The sequence below is a fragment of the Trichechus manatus genome, unplaced genomic scaffold, assembly GCF_000243295.1.
Source record: "Trichechus manatus latirostris isolate Lorelei unplaced genomic scaffold, TriManLat1.0 scaffold00103, whole genome shotgun sequence".
NCBI lineage: Eukaryota > Metazoa > Chordata > Mammalia > Sirenia > Trichechidae > Trichechus > Trichechus manatus.
In genome coordinates, this window is record NW_004444039.1 from 8,331,318 (window position 1) to 8,350,134 (window position 18,817).

The 18,817-nt window shown below is 39.2% G+C and overlaps 1 protein-coding gene across 2 annotated transcripts in view; it reads right to left on the reverse strand.

The window, feature by feature from the left end:
* The window catches only part of DEK (DEK proto-oncogene), a 36,633-nt gene extending 17,936 nt beyond the window's left edge, over positions 1 to 18,697 (reverse strand). The window contains exons 1-6 of one of the 2 annotated variants that reach the window (XM_004382985.2): positions 18,499 to 18,697; positions 13,976 to 14,077; positions 13,632 to 13,741; positions 12,379 to 12,473; positions 11,400 to 11,520; positions 6,457 to 6,642 (exon numbers count right to left, since the gene is read on the reverse strand). In XM_004382985.2, the coding sequence (XP_004383042.1) occupies positions 6,457 to 6,642; positions 11,400 to 11,520; positions 12,379 to 12,473; positions 13,632 to 13,741; positions 13,976 to 14,077; positions 18,499 to 18,640 (756 nt within the window). In that variant the 5' untranslated portion in view covers positions 18,641 to 18,697. The remainder of the gene's footprint in view (positions 1 to 6,456; positions 6,643 to 11,399; positions 11,521 to 12,378; positions 12,474 to 13,631; positions 13,742 to 13,975; positions 14,078 to 18,498) is intronic. The other variant, XM_023737488.1, reaches the window with a different exon arrangement.
* Positions 18,698 to 18,817: the final 120 nt, after the last annotated feature.

An 18,817-nucleotide genomic window follows, 5' to 3' on the forward strand; every position in this document is an offset into this window, starting at 1 on the left:
GACTGTTTAACGAGAAACTATTTGTTCTGTAAACCTTTGCCTAAAGTACAACAAAAACAAAACTTAAAAAAAAAAAAATTGAGAGGACTCACACAGATTCATGTACACCAATATTCACTGCAGCATTATTCACAATAGCCCAAAGGTAGAAACAACCCAAGTGTCCATCAGCAGATGAATGGATACACAAAAGGTGGCACATACATACAACGTAACATTACTCATCTATAAAGAAATATGAAGTCCTGACACATGCTATGACATGGATGAACCTTGAAAACATCATGCAGAGTCAAGTCAGACACAGAAGGACAAATATTGTATAATCCCATTTACATAAAACATCCGGAAGAGGAAAATGCATAGAGATCACAGTTTATCAGTGGCCACCGGGGGCAGGTGAGGGGCACTGAGTTTCCGTTAAGAGTGATTAAAAAAACTGCGAAGTGGATAGTGATGATGATTGCACAACACGGGGAGCATAAATAATGTTACCGAATTGTACACATACCAATGGTTGAAATGGCAACGCTTTCTTATGTATATTTTATTACAATATAACAAAAAATGAGGAAAATCCAGTGAAAAAGTGTGAAACAGAAAATTAGTGAATAAATGTAAAAATAGATATGATAAAATCTAATTCCTATCTGTTGTAGTAAACAAAATAGAACAAAAAACATCATTACACATTTATTATATCCTCAAGGACAAAAACGAGGAGGTATCTTCTTCTCCCATGGGGGTCAGATTGAATGAGTTGTAAGGTGTGACAGTACATGCCACATAATCTCAAACCTCTCTTCCTTATATGTACCAATAATTGCTTACTGAATGAGTGTCACTGCTCCCCCAGCAGACTGTAGGTACTCATTTTTCCCCACTTAGTAAAATGCTCAGGTATAGCATAAGAATCATTTGAATGAGTGAGAATGAAGAAGCTATCCCCAAAGGTTGTATTATTCACACATTATAATGCACAGCCTCCTGAGTTCTCTCTAGTCTGGCTTCAGCCTGGGTTACTCCAGGTTCATCTCGCAATGCTCTACTTCTGGGCACACTACTCTAATCACAAACCAGTGTGGCTGTCAGAGGCGTCCTGCACTTTCCTGCTTCCCACCTTTGTTTACGTGTCCGACTTTCTTCTCCATTCCCAAGGTCAATCTCAACTGGTGCTTCTTCCATTTCCCCCCAAAGCCTTCACTCATCAACAGATACGGAGATACTCTTTCTTCCGAAATCCTTTGATACTAAGAATCACTTACAGGGCATCTGGGTAGAAAATGTCTTCCATCCCCACAGTACTTAGCACACCCCCAATTTATTAACCTAAGCAATCAAAGACGTAATTACATTAGAAATCAAGTACTGTTCCCTACTTTGAGTCTCTTTTTAAATAATCTAAAAACTTCAGTAATTACAGTAAAAAATATTATGTGGCATCATAAAGGAATAATGTTGGAAATACTTACGATATCGACACCTTTATCACTTAATGAAATAAGAAACTAAGACCTGAGTCCTTTAATAAAATTTCTGGGAAAAACTAGGTAGCAAGTTAAACAAAAACAAAAAAGAACACAGAATATAAGAAAAATCAAGTTTCCAAATTGTCACGGGATTTATTTTTAAAGATTCTGGCTTACTATTTTCGAATATGTTGTGAGTAATTCAATCCAGGTTGTCAAATATTACAGGTATTTTTGATAGCCAAAGGAGAACAGAGAAAAATGGACGGCTGCCATACTTTCAGACAGTACAATGTACCACAATCTAAAAATGTTAAAAATTAGTAAGAAATTTTTAAAAATGTGAAGAGGGGTTTCCATGTCTCTGATAACCGTGAAGGTACAGACTCAGAGAACTGGCACAAGCACTTTTTGAAGGAAGGCCAAAACCAAAAATCTTGGGAGAGTAAGGCTTACCTATCTTTTATAGGGAGCAAGGCTCTTGAAGGGGGGTCCCCAAAGAAGACGCCTGTCACAGAGCCAGAATCCTGTCCTCACAGCAGAAAGGTTGTACTGGGTGAACAGATGAACAGAATAAAAATTAGCTTAAAATACACCATTCTTTTAACAACTTGGCTGTGAAAACTCAGAGCGCCAAGAGTAAAGAATGTGCAAACCTCGTCATAGTTCACAAAGATTACGAAAGCAAGTTGAAGTCTAAATGGATGAGTATAGTGATTATTCAACTTTGCCTTCCAACAAAATGTTTAAATGGTTTTACAAGGTTTCATAATTCCTCTGATCAAATTAAGGAAGAATTCTGGGTTTTTAAAAAAAATGTAATTAAAGAGCACAAAACTTCCACATTTCACCCTTCCACCACTACCAATTAATCTCTCAAAATGTTCGAATCTATAGTTCACCAAGAATTGTAACTGGATACCTTGCCAGTTTGACAAATATTGTAGCTCACTCAACATTCTACTTCGTATTTGCCTTCCAGCTACAGAGGCAGGAAAGCTAACAACTGGATGTCACAGCTTCCCTTGCAGCTAGAGACAGCCAAGGAACAAAGTTCTGGCCAACGCGAAGTATGCAGATGGAGATCTCTGGTAAAAGGCATCCCTTCTGGGAAAAAAAGGCAAACTACCACTAGGAGACAGCCCTTGGCTCTGCCCTTCTTGGATACGGGTACAATGCCTACAGGTCAATGATCGTCTTAGGATGATGAGGTTAAAGGTCACATGTTAAAGATGGCAGATCAGAATGAGGAAAGGTGCCCAAATCCTTGATTCCTTTCTTAACCTGCTGTACTGGCCCAGAACTGCCTATTTGTGGAGCTCTTGTCATCAAAGAAAATAAACTGTTTTGACATTAGTAAGGTTTTTAATTACAGCTGGAAACACTCCTGACACATGGGACTATCCAGATAAATTCTAAACACTTAGAAGGTAAAAATTCATTTGTTTTATATTTTTCTAGAGATAAGAGTGTGCTATAAAAGGACTACAGGAAACAAAACTAAAGTGTTAGAATTTAAAAACAAAAAACCCAGAAATAAAGTATCCTTTCAAGCATCTGAAGACTTAGCAGAACTGCCTTTTTCTCCTGTGTGGGAGGCACTGTGCTGCTTCTTTCTTTTTACTGTACTCTCTATAACTTTTCTAGTAAATTCTCCGTGCCTAAGGTCTACCACCTGTGAATGGCATGGCAGAGCATGGTGTAACTCACAGGTTCATTTTACCAACCTTCCCATAAAGATGCTAACCAATATGGGCTGTTAATACAGGAACCAACTGATTTTGAGAATTCATAGAAAGTAAACCTGTTTATTTTCCTATTTTGTCACTTTAAATAAACTTCATCCACTATTTTCTTCCTAATTCCCAATTCCTCCTCCTACTGCTACTGTAAATATCCAAGAGGCAGGGTAATAAGAAAGTTCATAATCACTATTTTATAAAAGAATTCCCTACTTCACACTCAGAAAGAACATTCTCTTATTTGAGTTAATTTCAAGTAAAATGAGGATTAAAAACCGCTGTGAACCAATGTAAATCACAGAAACAGAGCTACAGGAACGGAGAAACTCAACCACAATTAACAGCTTTTTAACAATTGTCAGCTAACATGCTAAATGTGATATATTTTCTTATAAGAGACTTTAAAAACTGCCAAGTCTGTTTTAATGATGCAGATTTTAAAATGCTACATTTTAAAACCAATGGATTTACTTGTAAATCAAGCATCCTACTCTTCCACACAGCTAAAGTTAAAGATGAAAATCAGCAGGTGAATGCAAAATATTCAAGCTGGCCAAGGGACAATTACAGCTGGAACTGGGTTTCAGCTTAAGATTCTAACTTCACCCCTATCATAGAGATTATGTAGCCCAATGTCCCCAATTTACCGAGGAAACAGTAAAGTTGATCTACTCAAATTCATAGTTACTTACTCCAAAAATCTAAAATAGAATAAAAACTGATCTTACTGGGAAGGTCTTTTATTTATGAAAGAAAAACTAGTTTCAGGAACTAGAGAATAAATTTTAATAATTTCCTGTCAAAAACTACCAGAAAAATTCCATCTACAAGCAATCCACAAGTTTTCTGATCATTCTGAAACTCTTTTCTTTATGGTGTTTTTGGTCTCACAGCAATGACCAAAAATACCTCCATTTATAAAGTTCTTAACAAGGTTGCCACCTGTGAGTCTTTATAGGAAGGAAGAATAAGAAAACACAAAGATGCCACAGAATTAACATTCCTTCCCCAGCACTTACCTTTCAAAGGCAATCAGAGCCTTTCACAGAAACTGAATCAGCGATAAAAGGTTTTTGAGAAGGACAGCCCTAAATATGAAAGGGTCTCTCCAGAGCCATGAAGAATACCTAAACTCGCTGCAGAGAGATTTACCAGGGGTGAAAGAAAGACTTTAGTCTGGACCTCCCTGGAATTGTATTTGATGAAGTCTGTCATACCAGCTCACGCAGAAGAATCTCTCAAATAAAACATAACTTTCAGAAAGTCCGATTTTATATACTTAATGTCTGTAAAAGCACTTCTGTGTTATCTCTCACCTCCACCCCAGATGGACTTTCAACATTTGAACTTAGTTTCTAGCAACAGACCCTAATTTATGGGACAGCAGAAACTAAGGCTTTGACTTATGACGGGCTAATTCCACTTGTGATCAGCATCCAAGAAGCAATATAGTTACAAATAAATTAGGGGCCATCTATATTTACAGACGTCAACTAACTCTATTTAGAACAATGGGACAACAATCTGGGAAAAAAACAGTTTAAGTGAATGGGTACAAAATATCCTCCCTTTCTATCCTCCACCTCTGCAATGACAGGAAGACTGGATTTCTTAGCAATCTTCCTAGGGATACAAGGTCATCTTCATACTAATATTAACTACAGCAGCACTGGTCATTTACTACAACTCTGTGAGGCTGGGACTACGATATTCCCATTTTACAGATGGGAAACTGAGCTACAGAGAGTTTAAATAACTTGCCCAAGGTCAGACAGTGATACTCCAAGGCAGTGCTGGAATTTGAACCTAGACTCATAACCACATGGCCTCTATGAAAACAGTTAGATGCTTATATTTTATGACAACTTTTCACAGTACAGCTCTGTCCTTAAAAAGGGATGAGGAAGCATAGTGAATGGCACACAGTATAGACAGCCAAAAATTTGCTGAATGAGAACCACCACTACTATAAAATCGCCACTATTATACATATAAATATGTTCTTCTCCAAAGTGTCCTTAAAATCCAATCCACAGACACCTCAGTGCTGAAATTACTCATCTTCCTTCATGTCAAAAATATACTGTTTATGAAGCACCTGGTAGACTTGTAACATTTTTAAATTTATGAAGTATTTCATACTTAGCTCTATAGAAGTCTTCATAAAACCCGACATTAAAACTAGTTTGAATCTTAAACACTTCAAGACAAATACACACTAAATACACACACATGACATCAGAGTGCCACCCCATCCATATCCCTCTAACTCAGTGGTTCCCAACTGGACGTGACTCTGCCCCCTGGGGACACTTGGCAATGTCTCCAGACATCTAGGTAGACACCTCCGGGTGTAGGGGATGTCACTGCTTCCAGCGGACAAACATTTAATGCACAGGCAACCCCCACAACAAAGGATTATCTGGCCCAAAACGTCAAGCTGACATTAACCAAGCTTCTAAATAAGACAAGGGGGATTACCCAACTTAGAGTCGAGTTCTGACCTGAAGAGGGCACCAAAAGGAAGTTAGAAGAGTCTCCCCAAACACTATTAACAGTAATAGGCCCCCATTTTGTGCCCACTCCCCCAATCTACCTGACCAAAGACACACATCAGCAGAGGGTAAAGTTAACGATTTTAATTGCGTCAGCAGCTCCTCTCTTCATTAAGTTTCAATTTGGAAGCTAAAGTCTCAATATTTTACAAATAATTCCAAGTAAGAGAAAATGGAAGGCATTCCTAAGTGATACAAAACTTCACCCCAATCAAATGAACCAGAAATATTGTCAATCTCATTAAATAATCTCCAAAGAGGTGAGGAAAAAACAGTGGTCTTTAAGCCCTTGCTTTCTGCATAAAACAGAATTAAATGGTTCAAGTCAATGATAAAACATTATTATGAGAAAAACTCTCCAAGAACCCACTCCTATGTGTTCCTGTTCAGGATATGCACGCCACCCCCTTGTCCTCCAGGTCCGGCTCAAGGCCCACTTCACACCCTGTCCACACCAGCCTCTCTTCTCCAACTTACACTCCGGCCTAGCAATGAATTTAAAAACTCCTTCATGGAGAGAAATAGGTTTCCATGTAACTACTTCTGTATTTTCAGAATTAACAACCAATATATGGTCCGGTGGAGAGTTGCTAAAATCTATGTTTTCTGGCTTTACCTATTACATAGCAAGAATATTTGACTCTTTTCATGAGAAAGAAATGAGGAAAAAAAGGGAACAAAGCATTTCACCTCCTCTTCACTTTCTTTATCTTCATCTGAAGATTCTTCCTGCGTTTTCTTCTCATCTTCATCACTACTAGATTCATCCGACAGAATTTCAGGACATTTGGTTCGCTTGGCCTTCCTTGCCATTCCAGAACTGTTCCGTTCCTTTTTGCTGCCTTTACTAGAAGTTTTTTTGGATTTTGGCAATGGCTGCATAAAAAAAAAAATATAAAGATAACACCAATGAAGTACAACCATGCATCATTTAATGCCCATGATACACAGAATATTATGCGATTTGGACGCTGTACAAACACCGTATCATATACAGGCAGTCCCTGGGTTACACACCTAGCCCTGCTCATTGTCCCACCTGCCTGAAGAGCAGGGGCAGCCCGGGCCGGCAGCCCCTGCCCCCGCCTGCCCACCAGACAAAGTCCGAGAGCTATATCCACTGGATACAGGAGGCCAGCCGTGCCAGGTGCGTAGGTGCCCATGGGGCAGGGGCTGCGCTAGCAGCCAGATCAGGGATTTGTGCTCGTCTGGGGTGGGGGCACAGAGGGAGGTGGCTGCAGGGAGCAGGCATGCCGGAGCTGAGAGCATGGCTGGCGGTGGTGGCCCTGGCTACCGCTGCCCTGTTGGTGCAACCACCACCACTGCCCAGGGCCGGGTGGTCTGTGACCGCCCTGGCAACCTGCCAGCACACGAGGCAGGACAGAGGAGCCGAGGCGGGACGGACGAGCCGAGGCCGGATGGAGGAACCGTGGCGGCCAGCCGGGTGAACGAAGACAGACTGGAAGGAGGAGGAAGCAGAGCAGGAGGTGCTGAGGGATCGGGATGTGCCCTGGAGCTCTGCTGTTCACTTGCTCTGGGAGTTTGGGGTCTTTACAATCATTAAGGGGAAATGCTAAACAAAAGAGCTGCTTTCCCTTAAAAAACAAAACACCTTACCGGACCATAGATGTATATGTGGTTGGACACTGCCTGACTCAACACAGTGCATGACTATTTCCAATCAACTGTTTTTAATAATTCTCAACTCAATTTCTTCTTGTTCCTATCTCAAAAAACTATATTCACAAGCTTAGCAGCTTTACAGAGAATTAATTCGTTACTTTAACATGTCAGCTTAACCAAAAAATTCAGTTTTACTACCAGTAATACCCTTTTGATTATAAACACTTAACAAAAACAAAAAACCCCATTGCCGTCAAATTGATTCTGATTCACAGTGGCTCCACAGGACAGAGCAGAACTGCCCCGTAGGGTTTCCAAGGAGCAGCTGGTGGATTCAAACTGCCAACCCTCTGATTAGCAGCCATAGCTTTTAACCACTGTGCCACCAGGGCTCCACTTAGCAAGACTCTTCAGGTATTGAAAGGAGTTATGTATTCTAGGTTCTAACATATGACTAGAAGCCCAAGTACACATTGTGTTAAGCTCAGCTGCTTACACTTTATTACATTACTGAGTTAGACCTGTAATTATTTCATTCTTATAAAGCACTGAAACTGCTGCACCCAGGTGAAGGGGGAGTTTATAGGAATGGTGGCGGAATGCTTTGGATGAGGACAGCGATCGACACTGTTGGCACAATATGAAAACGTAATCAGTGTCACCGAGCTAGTACTGTGGAGGTTGCTGTGTTGGTGTGTTTTCACCCTAATAAAGGAAAACACCTCACAGCCGGAGGAGCTCCTTGCTTTAAAGGACCCTTCAATCCAAGGGTTGGGAGCAACCATCCATAAAGAAAATGAAACCTGACCACTAATTACACATCTTGAATCTGTGAACCAACTATATTGTTTATATTCATAACACTCTGGGCTCTACTTTCAACATAAAACCCATAACCAAGACCACTGCCATCGAGTCCATTTCAACTCACAGCGATCCTACAGGACAGAACAGACCTGCCCCACAGGGTTTCCAAGGCTGTAAATCTTTATGGAAGCGGACTGCCACATCCTTCTCCCACGGAGCAGTTGATGGGTTCAAAGTACCAACCCTTTGATTAGCAGCCGAGCACTTTAACCACTGCATCACCAGGGCTTCTTACTTTCAGTATTCCCTATCATGTTCTTGCCAATGCAGTGAAGTTAAACTCTAAGGATGTTAATTATGAAAACTAATTAAGGATCACAAAAATAATCGTATTGCTATTACTTTGATAGTCAATTAAACTATGCAATTTAAAAAGCACAGTACATCACTTGAGAAAAATGATTTGATTCCAATAACCAACGAATTTAATTTTTAAATGCTTTCTTAGGAGAGTATCTGCTAAATTCTGAAACTGAAAACCGTAGAATAACTATGTATAATGAAAGGATCTGAAAAGATTTATACTAAGGAATTATTATTATTTATTCTTGAAAATATGGGTATCTTTTATGTCCTTGGAGCTCTGGTGGCACAGTGGCTAAGAGCTCGGCTCCTAACCAAAAAGCTCGGCAGTTCAAACGCACCAGCTGCTCCCTGGAAACTCTATGGGGCAGTTCTACTTTGTCCTACAGGGTTGCTATGAGTTGGAATCAACTCGATGACAATGGGTTTGGTTTGGTTTTTATGTTCTTAAATTTCTGCATATATTATTTTTTCTAATTAGCAAAAACATTAAGGGAAAAATCCATTTATCAAGACATATTCAATTGTGTAAATGTTTGTGGTAATATTAGGTAAATCTTTCGTGAAACTAGCAGAACCACAGGTCCTCTCTCTCACAGGAACTCTGAGTCTTCTTGAGGTCACTGTCACCTGCACAAACATTAAGAAAATGTGGCTGCTTTGTACCAATGTAATATTCTAAGGCCGTCTACAAACAAACCACGGCATAAATGGCTCAAAGCTTCTAAAGGCAGACTGGGAAACAGCCAATATCGGTCACTCCAGAAATCTTAAGTTAGTGGACCAACCAAAGAATTTCTCAGAGTGGATTCTTTACAAGAAACTTCCTTGAATATACGTAGGTATCCTTGCGATCTCAACAGCTAGCATTCAGACCCAGGAATCAAATCCATTTGGGCAAATTCTCCGCTGGCTTTATTTGGAGAAAAAGTGAGTCACTGGAGTTCTGGTGGTGTATAAAATATCACAATTATCTGAAAGGGCTTTTAAAATATTCTTCCTTTTTCTAACTACATCCTGTGAGGCTGGACTTTCTTCTTATACTGCGAGCAAAACAATACACTGCAACAGACTAAACGCAGCAACAAGACATTGAAGAGATTTAAAAGAACATACGCTAACTCCCAGAGATCACGCTTCACCCAACAACAGGCAGGCCTACGGTGAAAACCACCACCACGAGGGAAGTGCTCCTCAGAACAATCAACCACACGAGACCAAAAGGGCAGCACCTGCCCAAAAACGAAGTTCAGAAGGCAGGAAGGGGTGGCACAAAGATGGGCGAATGGAAATGAGGAACTCAAGGAGGAAGTGGGTCCTGTCACACTGAAGGGACTGCAACTAATGGCAGGAAAAAGAATGTATCTAAATTGTTAAAAAAAAAAAAAAAAAACCCCACAAAGAATCATTGCCTTACACGAACTAGATCCTATATAAACACCAGGGAAAAAACATAAGCAAACAAAGGCAATGCCTAATCATGCTTAGAACATTAAAAAATTTTTTTTATGGAATTAAAAGTTTAAACATTTTTATATTTAAAAATTAATTACTGTCTCTCTCCTCTCTTTTTTGAAAGTATAGTATTTTTTTGTACAAAAGATTACTTGTTAATATGTAATGGGCTTAATACTGTTACTTAGAAATTCTTCAGTTTTAATTTCCAATCTAGTAAATATCAAAATAATCCACAGAAACAAAAGCTCCTGGGATCCTCATTAATCTTAAACAAGGTAATGGAGTCCTGAGTCTAAAACGTTTGAAAATCGCTAAGAAAAAGATGAATATAAACATCTCTCTCCTAATTCAGGCAACTTAGTAACTGTTCCTGGTGGAACACAGACCAATTTGCCCCATAACATTCTTCAAAAGTACAGGTGTAGTCACAGTGAACATTTGGAAAATAAAAAAATAATCTCTCATCTTTAAATAAGCTGATTTGAAACACCAAAACAAACCATGACAGCCCTTGGCTTGTACCCCTGGGCTGCTGGACAAGGGTAACCCTGTTATCGGTGATCAGCACCCAGAGCACACGAAACCAAGTCCTGGAGTGGGTTTCTCGTTTCTACTCTTCATGCCTGCTCCCCTAGCCAGGTGGTGTTCCCCTCAACCACCAGGCCCACTACACCTCTTCACTTTCTTTCCTATCAAAATGAGAAAAAACATGAAAACCTTTGCTGACAGACTTACTACAAACTGAAAATGCAAGGTCGTGTAAGTAAAACTTCAACAGACATTGTTAGTCACTGATGTTGGTTGTTACTGTTAAATAATTAGGGTAAGCCTAACTTAGATTTTAGGAAGAATGGAAAACTAATGTCATTTTACCACCTGAGCTCTGCTGAGGACTCTCCCAATCCAGGAAATGTGTGAGAGCCAGCTTTTTTGGTTGTTTTTTCATGACATTATTCTAACATCTAGAAAATATCCAGTTCTAATATACTCCACATTTTGTCTTTCTTGACCTGATTATAGGTTGCATCTGCCAACCGAATACCTCAACCCAACCTGTTCCTGTCCTTCCAGTACTCTCTAGAGATATAACCCTGGATACCTATTTTGTATTTTTTTGCCCCATCTAAGTTTAATTTAATTAACAACTACTTTTCTTAATCTAATATCCTTTATATCTATGGAGCATATCCCTATGCCTCCTACATTATTTCTGTCATGAAACTGTTGAAGGTATGCCGACGGAAGGCCTATTCTTTAAACACAGGAAATATCACTGAATGCCAACAGTAATGATGCTGTTAACTAAATTACTGTTTTATAAAAAGTGTGAAGAGGCAATAAATTACCAATTGCTATGAAAATAGTACAAAATTGATTCTCACTTTGCCAGAAGGCTTTGGATGCATTAAGAAATTCAAGATCCGCTTCACCAGTTCACTATTTACACCTGATCTCTCCAAATCAAGAACCTCACAGATGCTCTTTAACATGGCATTTCTGAATCTGAAACAGAAAACGGGAGAAACCAAAGTGATTATGCAGGAAAATTTATTACCATTCTCCACAACACAAAGGCAACAGCCAACCAAATCCAGTCTGCTCAGTTACACACCTAAAAAAAGCAGCCAATCTTTCTCTGAACTTTAGAAGTATTCCTAATTATCTTAACTAGCATACTAAATACAACCAGATAGTTAACAAACTGAGAACACGACTTACCAACTAAAAGTTTAAAAGTAATGTAAGAATAAACTAAGTCGATTTACTAGAAAACTATGCAGCATTATACTTTTCAATACTATAAAATTCAGGGAATTAATCCTTCACCTAATGATTAAATATTATTTTTCCCCTCAGCATTCCTACGATAACGTTTCACTGAAGGAATACGTAATCACCTGTGTTATTTAAAGCTCTTAAACTACAAGGATTTAATAAACAAAAGCTCTAAGAATGTACTATCTAGCTTGCATTATTCTGAAGGATACTGTTTCCATCAAATTCATTATCTTCAAAATGTTTATATGGTACCTACAAAGAAGGGAACAGAGTGACCGAGGACAGGACTGGGAAATATTTTTCACTATGTTCCCTTTTGGAACTTTGGAATTTCAGGCTACATGAATGATTTCCCAGGATCAGTCTTCTAGGGAAGAGAAATTTCTTTAAGGGTTTTTAATAATCTTGACATACGCTGTCTATTGGAAACTAATACATTCCACGTTAATAGTTACAAAGACAACTCAAGTCTTGACATTTAAAGCAAAGAATTAATCTACTGAAAATATGACTAACCATATTCAAATGCTAGAAAAAAAATTTGAAGTACACTGAAACATGACATTTACAAAAATAACTTACTTTTTCAACATTTCTTCCTTCTTTTTATACTGGACACTTCCTTTTTCGAATGGAAAGCCACTGAACTGACCCACATTCTTCTTTAATGAGGACACCTGAAAACGTTTGTCTTATTAATGCTACATATTACCCAGTAACGTACACAAGAAAAAATTAAAAGTCAGTATCCGTCTCCAAGTTATGTTTGTTTTTTCAACATTTCATTCTGAATTGAAGTTATGTTACTAATATGTTAACATTATAAAAGATCTACAAACTTAATTCTTTGAAAAATCACAGTATGAATCTAAATAAATTTCCATCTGAGAATTTTTACTGGTAATTATAAAACCACAACTAAATGTTACCTGACAGCACCAAGGGATATGCAAAGTTCCTACCTAAAAAGATGGTCCCCTTCCTAAGTAACTAATACTTTCAAAATCAGAAGTCGATGATTTTACTCTTTGAAACGTAAAAGAAAAGAGAGCATCCCCAAAAGTTAGTATCATTGACTAGTTAGGGATGTGTGTAAATTAATGAGGATACAACGGAATAATACATGTGAAAATAAACAATACCATGCTTCAGATGTTCTACTGTAACAATGTCAAACTTCACCTTGCCCATGCACAACCCAAAGCAGCTTCCTTAATTCTCCAGTTGTGTCTACAGTCAAATAACTGAGTAAATGGAACACTGATCTATTCTAACAAATCCTTCTGCAAAGAATTATCACGTTATTTACCAGACATTTGCTTAAAATGAGATACAAATGTACTGAATCACTTACTCTGAACGGCTAGAACATCCAAAAATAAATTTCTTCTAATACATTTAAAAATCAATAAAATTGAAATTTGGATTTCATACTTAGAAATTTCAGTTCTGGATAAAAACAACTGCAATAAAGAGTCCTGGATATTACACCCCTAGCTGCTAAAAATCAGCTGTGTCCTGTGACAAGTCATTTAATAAGTATGCGTCTCAGTTTGTTCACTTGTTGATTGCTAAGGTCCTTTCCAGGACTAAAATTATGCTTCTATCGTGAAGTAGAGTTCAGCTGCTAACCAAAAGGTCAGCAGTTCGAATCCACCAGGCGCTCCCTGGAAACCCTACGGGGCAGTTCTGCTCTGCCCTATAGGGTTGCTGTGAGTCGGAATTGACTCAACGGCAATGGGTTTTTTGGTTCGGTTTACTGTGAAGTATTTTAATACATAAACAGGCTACTAGGTTAGAAATTAAAAAACAAAACAAAACCAGACAACTCTTACCGTGCCAGGTCTGTTGTAAAGCAGTTTGTGTAGATTTCGAAGTTCATCTGTTTTCTTCTTACTCAGAAAGAAATGTATCCTTTCAATTTCACAAAGTTTCTGCCCCTTTCCTAGAAAAAAATACCAGATTAAACACCCACTGCTTGTTAATACTATACCAAGTTACTTTTAATGAGATTTTACAGCATAATTTACATATAACTTTCGCTCTAATAGGGTAGGTTAAAGAAAATTATATGAAAAGTATAGTTCTACTTACCAGACTCTAAAAATTATGCACTACTAACATTTTGTATATTTAGGCATTTTCACCACAAAATGAAAGGAACACAGAATAAACTTACCTTGTGCAATTGTAAATGGTTCTCTCTGTAAGGAAGAGACTTGCATTGTCAACCTCTCTACTTTCTTCTTTTCTCTCTTGCCTTCCACGATGAGACTTTTTTCTAGAAATTAATTTGATATTTCTTAAGTAACAGAAAGCTTAAAGAATACCTATTTATTAGATAAACATATAGAAAAAAATCCCAAAATACCAAAAACCAAACCCACTGCCATCAAGTCAATTCCAACTCATAGCGACCCTACAGGACGGAGTAGACAGAATTGCCCCCTAGGGTTTCCAAGGCTGTAAATCTTTATATGGAAGCAGACTGCCACATCTTTCTCCCACGGAGCGGCTAGTGGGTTTGAACTGTCGACTTTTTGATCCCAGAAACCTAGTATCTAACTCTTCTCCTGGGTAGTTTTAAAAAGTAAATGATGAAAACACTTGATAAGTTAACAGCACCACTGAAGGTTTTTTTTTAGAGTAATATGTTACTCAGCTGGCAACCTCACAGGGGACTCGGTTTAAAAAAAAAGAAAATTCAGAAGAACAAACTTTTATGAAAGCACATTTATTGCTATGGAAGTCCATTCACTTTATGTACTTGTAAAAAAACTACGTAGACCCTCATTTAAGCCTATTTGTATAGACATGATTCCATAAACTATGATTCATGGTTTAGTATACATTAGAAACAGCAAGTTTAGATTAAGAACATAAAAGCTTCAAAAGATATACAGAGAATACAATAATTTAGTAAGCCAACAGAAGCGATAAAGACAAGGACCTTGAGACTAAGGCTTTGAGCCGTGTCTTCCTCTCTTCCCTATTTAGTTATAGCCAAGGAAGCAAAACCAGAACAGACCTGAATTTTTAAAATGTGGGTGAACCGGAACAATAACTAGAATGGGAAAAATTATGGGTCGAAGTCCTGACAGAAGCCTTATCTCTTAGAAAACAAGGGCAGCATATGTGTTGCATAGCAACCAAATCTCTTGCCCAACAGAGTTTGCAACAGCAGTGCCCTACTCAAAGATGGCAGCCAACCACACAGCTGTTCATGTGTGTAGCTGCCAGTAATCCAATCTCACACATCAGGCTCCTAAAAGGGCCCTCTACACCTCTTCTAAGTCCCCCATTCCAGGACTCTGACTTATAATTTTTCCAGATCAACCAAACTGTAAAAATTCAGGTCTGTTCCAGTTTTACTTTTATCAGCCATGACTGAACCAGTTTAAAGCCCTGCTCGAGGCAGAGCAGCCTGGAGTTAGAGTGGGTAGGGCAAATTCTATATGATTACATTTACTGCAACCAACTGGGAAGGCATTCTTTTATTATGAACAAATTACATTAATAATGATGGCCATAATTTACCCTGAAAAAAGTTAAATTATGTTTAGTCTGAACTGCTTTAAAAAAAAAAAAAAAACAAACTTGGAAATATATATTTTGAAACTTAAAACATCAATCCTGATTCACCTAAAAACATTCACCTACTGACTAAAATAAAGCCTGAGGACACTATAAATATATATACACACATATACACCTATCTATATATATATAAGTAGAGATGCATAAATAAATATATTGAAGGCCTGGTTTGGTTTGTGCAAAGTTGTACTAGATACTAAGAGGGGACAAAGAAACGACTAAGACATCGAATACCTCTTGAAAGAAAGCACATCTACTAGAGGAAATGAGATACAAATACACTCCAGTGTAGAAGATGATAAAACACCTTAAGATAAAAATAAAAGTTCAGTACATTGAGGAGGGAGTTATTATTTTGGATTAGGGAAAAAGAATCAGGACACTGGAGCTGCATAACTGTAGGTGATGCTTATATATCAATATAGACAATAGAGCACATAAGGGCCACAGTCAGGGCAACTTCTTAGGCATAACCAAGCACTTTGTGGGACAAAGTTCCCAGGCGCCAAGGACCATAGACACGGGGGATATCTACATCAACTGGCACAACACAGTTCATAAAGACAAAGTTCTGCACCCTATTTTAGTGAGTAGCATCTGGGATCTTAAAAGCTTGCAAGTGGCCATCTAAGATACAACCATCAGTCTTTTACCATTCAGAGCAAAAGATAATTAAGAAAATCAAAGACCCAAAGGAGCAATTAGTCCAAAGAGCAGATCAGGCATAGAGGAGCAAGCAGAGATGGGGAAAGGGAGATGCCATGTCACAGGAAGATCACCAAGGAACCAAAGAACAGAAGCTGAAAGAGAGACAAGGAACTGTCCCCCAGAGCCAATAGAGAGAGAAATCCTTCCCCTAGAGCCTATGCCCTGAATTCAAACTTCTAGCCTCCTAAACTGTGAGAAAATAAATTTGTTTGTTGAAGCCAAAGAAAAACAAAACAGTGAAGCTAGCTTTAAGGGACACGCAAGACTTGAAGATGTATCTGCAGATAGAAAAGGTCATCAGCAGGTATACTCTGGCAACGCTGTACAGAATGAAGAGGAAGCACTCTAAAGCAGTCACTGTTATCACTCCACTTCCTTTTCCCGAGTAATCTAAACCATTGCCTTTCACTATCATCTATAAGCTAATGACTTCCCAGATCAACTAATATATACCTGGCCACCAACAGGACAGCTCTACTTCATGTCCTACAGGTGCCTAAACTCAACACATCCAAAACAGAAGTCAGAATCATCTTCAAATTTGCTCACCTCCGTCAATTATTTTTTTGAGTAAATGGTAATACCATGCATGCAGCTGCCTGAGACAGAAACCTAGGTGTCATCTTTGAAACTATCACTCTCTCTTTTACCTCAAACCCCAACCACAAAACCACCGCCTAGTTTGGTCAATCTGACCTCTTGCATGGCACAGATGTCATTAACTTCACTGCTCTGCTTCCATGAGAGCTTAGTAGTGGAGTTAAATTTTCGGGGCTAAACAGAATAAAAACGTTCAAAATTTTGGTTGTCCCACAAATACCTCAAAGGAGTGAAACAGAATAATAATAAATTAGAACTGTATCTCTGTGTGGGGATCATTTTTAAGACAAAACTATCATTATTTAAAAAAAAAACAAAAAAAACACAATTTATTCATCCAGAACAAAATACGGGATTCTTTGAACTATTGCCAATCCCCCAAGCAATGCTATGTTAGCCATTTATAGTATTTTTACATGACATCTTTACTTTTGCTGACGTAAAAAAAATTTATCATCTGTTGTGGTATCCCTAAAAAAAGACTAAAGTATCGACAAAAAATTGGAAGAAAAAGTGCTGAGAAAGTCTTTGACCAGTAGCGAAATTGCACTCAATTTCCAGTTACCGTATTATGAATAATTTAAAAGTAATTTCTATTTTGTTCTATGCGCTTTTGTACTTAATTATGGACACAATCCCTCCTTAAAGGGCATACCACTTTAAAAAAACAAAAGGCATATTTGAAATCTCAATCTCGACTGTATTTATAAGATGCTGACTGTGAACAGCTTTACACTTTAGTCTTAAAACTGACAGTTAAAACTTGGGTTTGGGACAAAAACTTCCAATTGGGTGAGGTGTAAGCACATACCAAGTAAACCTAGACCGGGCTAATATCATCAAAAAAAAAGTTAAGATTTGTGATTTGGATTTTCAAATGGTTAAAAACATCTCAGGAAGTTAAAACAGCTCAAAGGCGCGCCACACCACGCATCTTGCATAAACAGGCACAGTACCACTCCTTAACTCTGTAGCGTTCCTCTGCTTCATGCTTCCAGTCAAATAATCGTTAATACCGCCCTTCCTCAGACCCGGTGGCGCAGTGGTTAAGAGCTCAGCTGCGAACGAGAAGGTCGGCAGTTCGATTCCACCAGCCCACCAGCCGCTCCTTGGAATCTCTATAGGGGAGTTCTACCCTATCCTATAGGGTCGCTATGCGTCGGAATCCACTCCACGGCAAGGAGTTCGCCTTTTTTTGATTTTAACTCAGACTCAGCTCCAAAAATGATAGCTCTGGGCCCGTATTTAACTTTCTTTCTTGGTACAAGTAGCAACCGCTTTCACCGGTGTTTCCCAGTGAAAACTTCCTGAGGCCTTTGAGGCGCACCTCTGCTGAAGTTCAGCCAAAAAAAAATTTTTAATTGAAATACTTCCAAGACTAGTATAAATAATTTTTTCGTCTTAAGATGAGCTTTCTCGGAAGAACCTGCAATAACTTCACACAGCAAAACAGATGCGTAATTAACAAAAGATTACAAAAATATTAACTCAGCAACTTTAAAGGTTAACACACACACTGATTAAAAAAAAGACCTTACAAACTTCCTGTCAAAGATGAAACGCTAGAACGCAGACCGCTGGCAAGAAGTCAACTGCACGCCCAGATTCCTAACAGCAATGCAAACATGCATCAAGGCGAACGCTGGAATTCACAAAGCCAATCGAACACGTCGCATGCACTCGTGCTGCACATTACTGTTTTCACGCCTTAAAGCGCAGAAAGAGCGAGACAGCTGTTTGCTACAAGAAAAACTTGCATCTGAAAAATCCATCACGGCAGACGGGACCTGCGCCCACCTTTTTCTTCCTCCTCTTCCTCCTCCTCCTCCTCGTCGTCGTCCTCACTTTCCTCCCTCGCGCCGGGCATCTCGGGGTCCTTCTCAGACGCGGGCTGCGCGGGGGTCCCCTCTCCCTCCACCGCGGGGGCCGAGGACGACATGCCGCTGCCGACCTGCGGGCGGGGAGGAAGCGCGCGGTCTCGGTCCCGGGGCCGCCCCAGGGTCACACCCTCGCCGGCCCCCACGGCGCCCGGTCCTCCAAGTCGCCTCTCCCACAGCCGGGACAGCGGCGCTCCCGGGGCGGGCTCCCTCCCGCTCCGCCCGCCGCCAGGGATCCG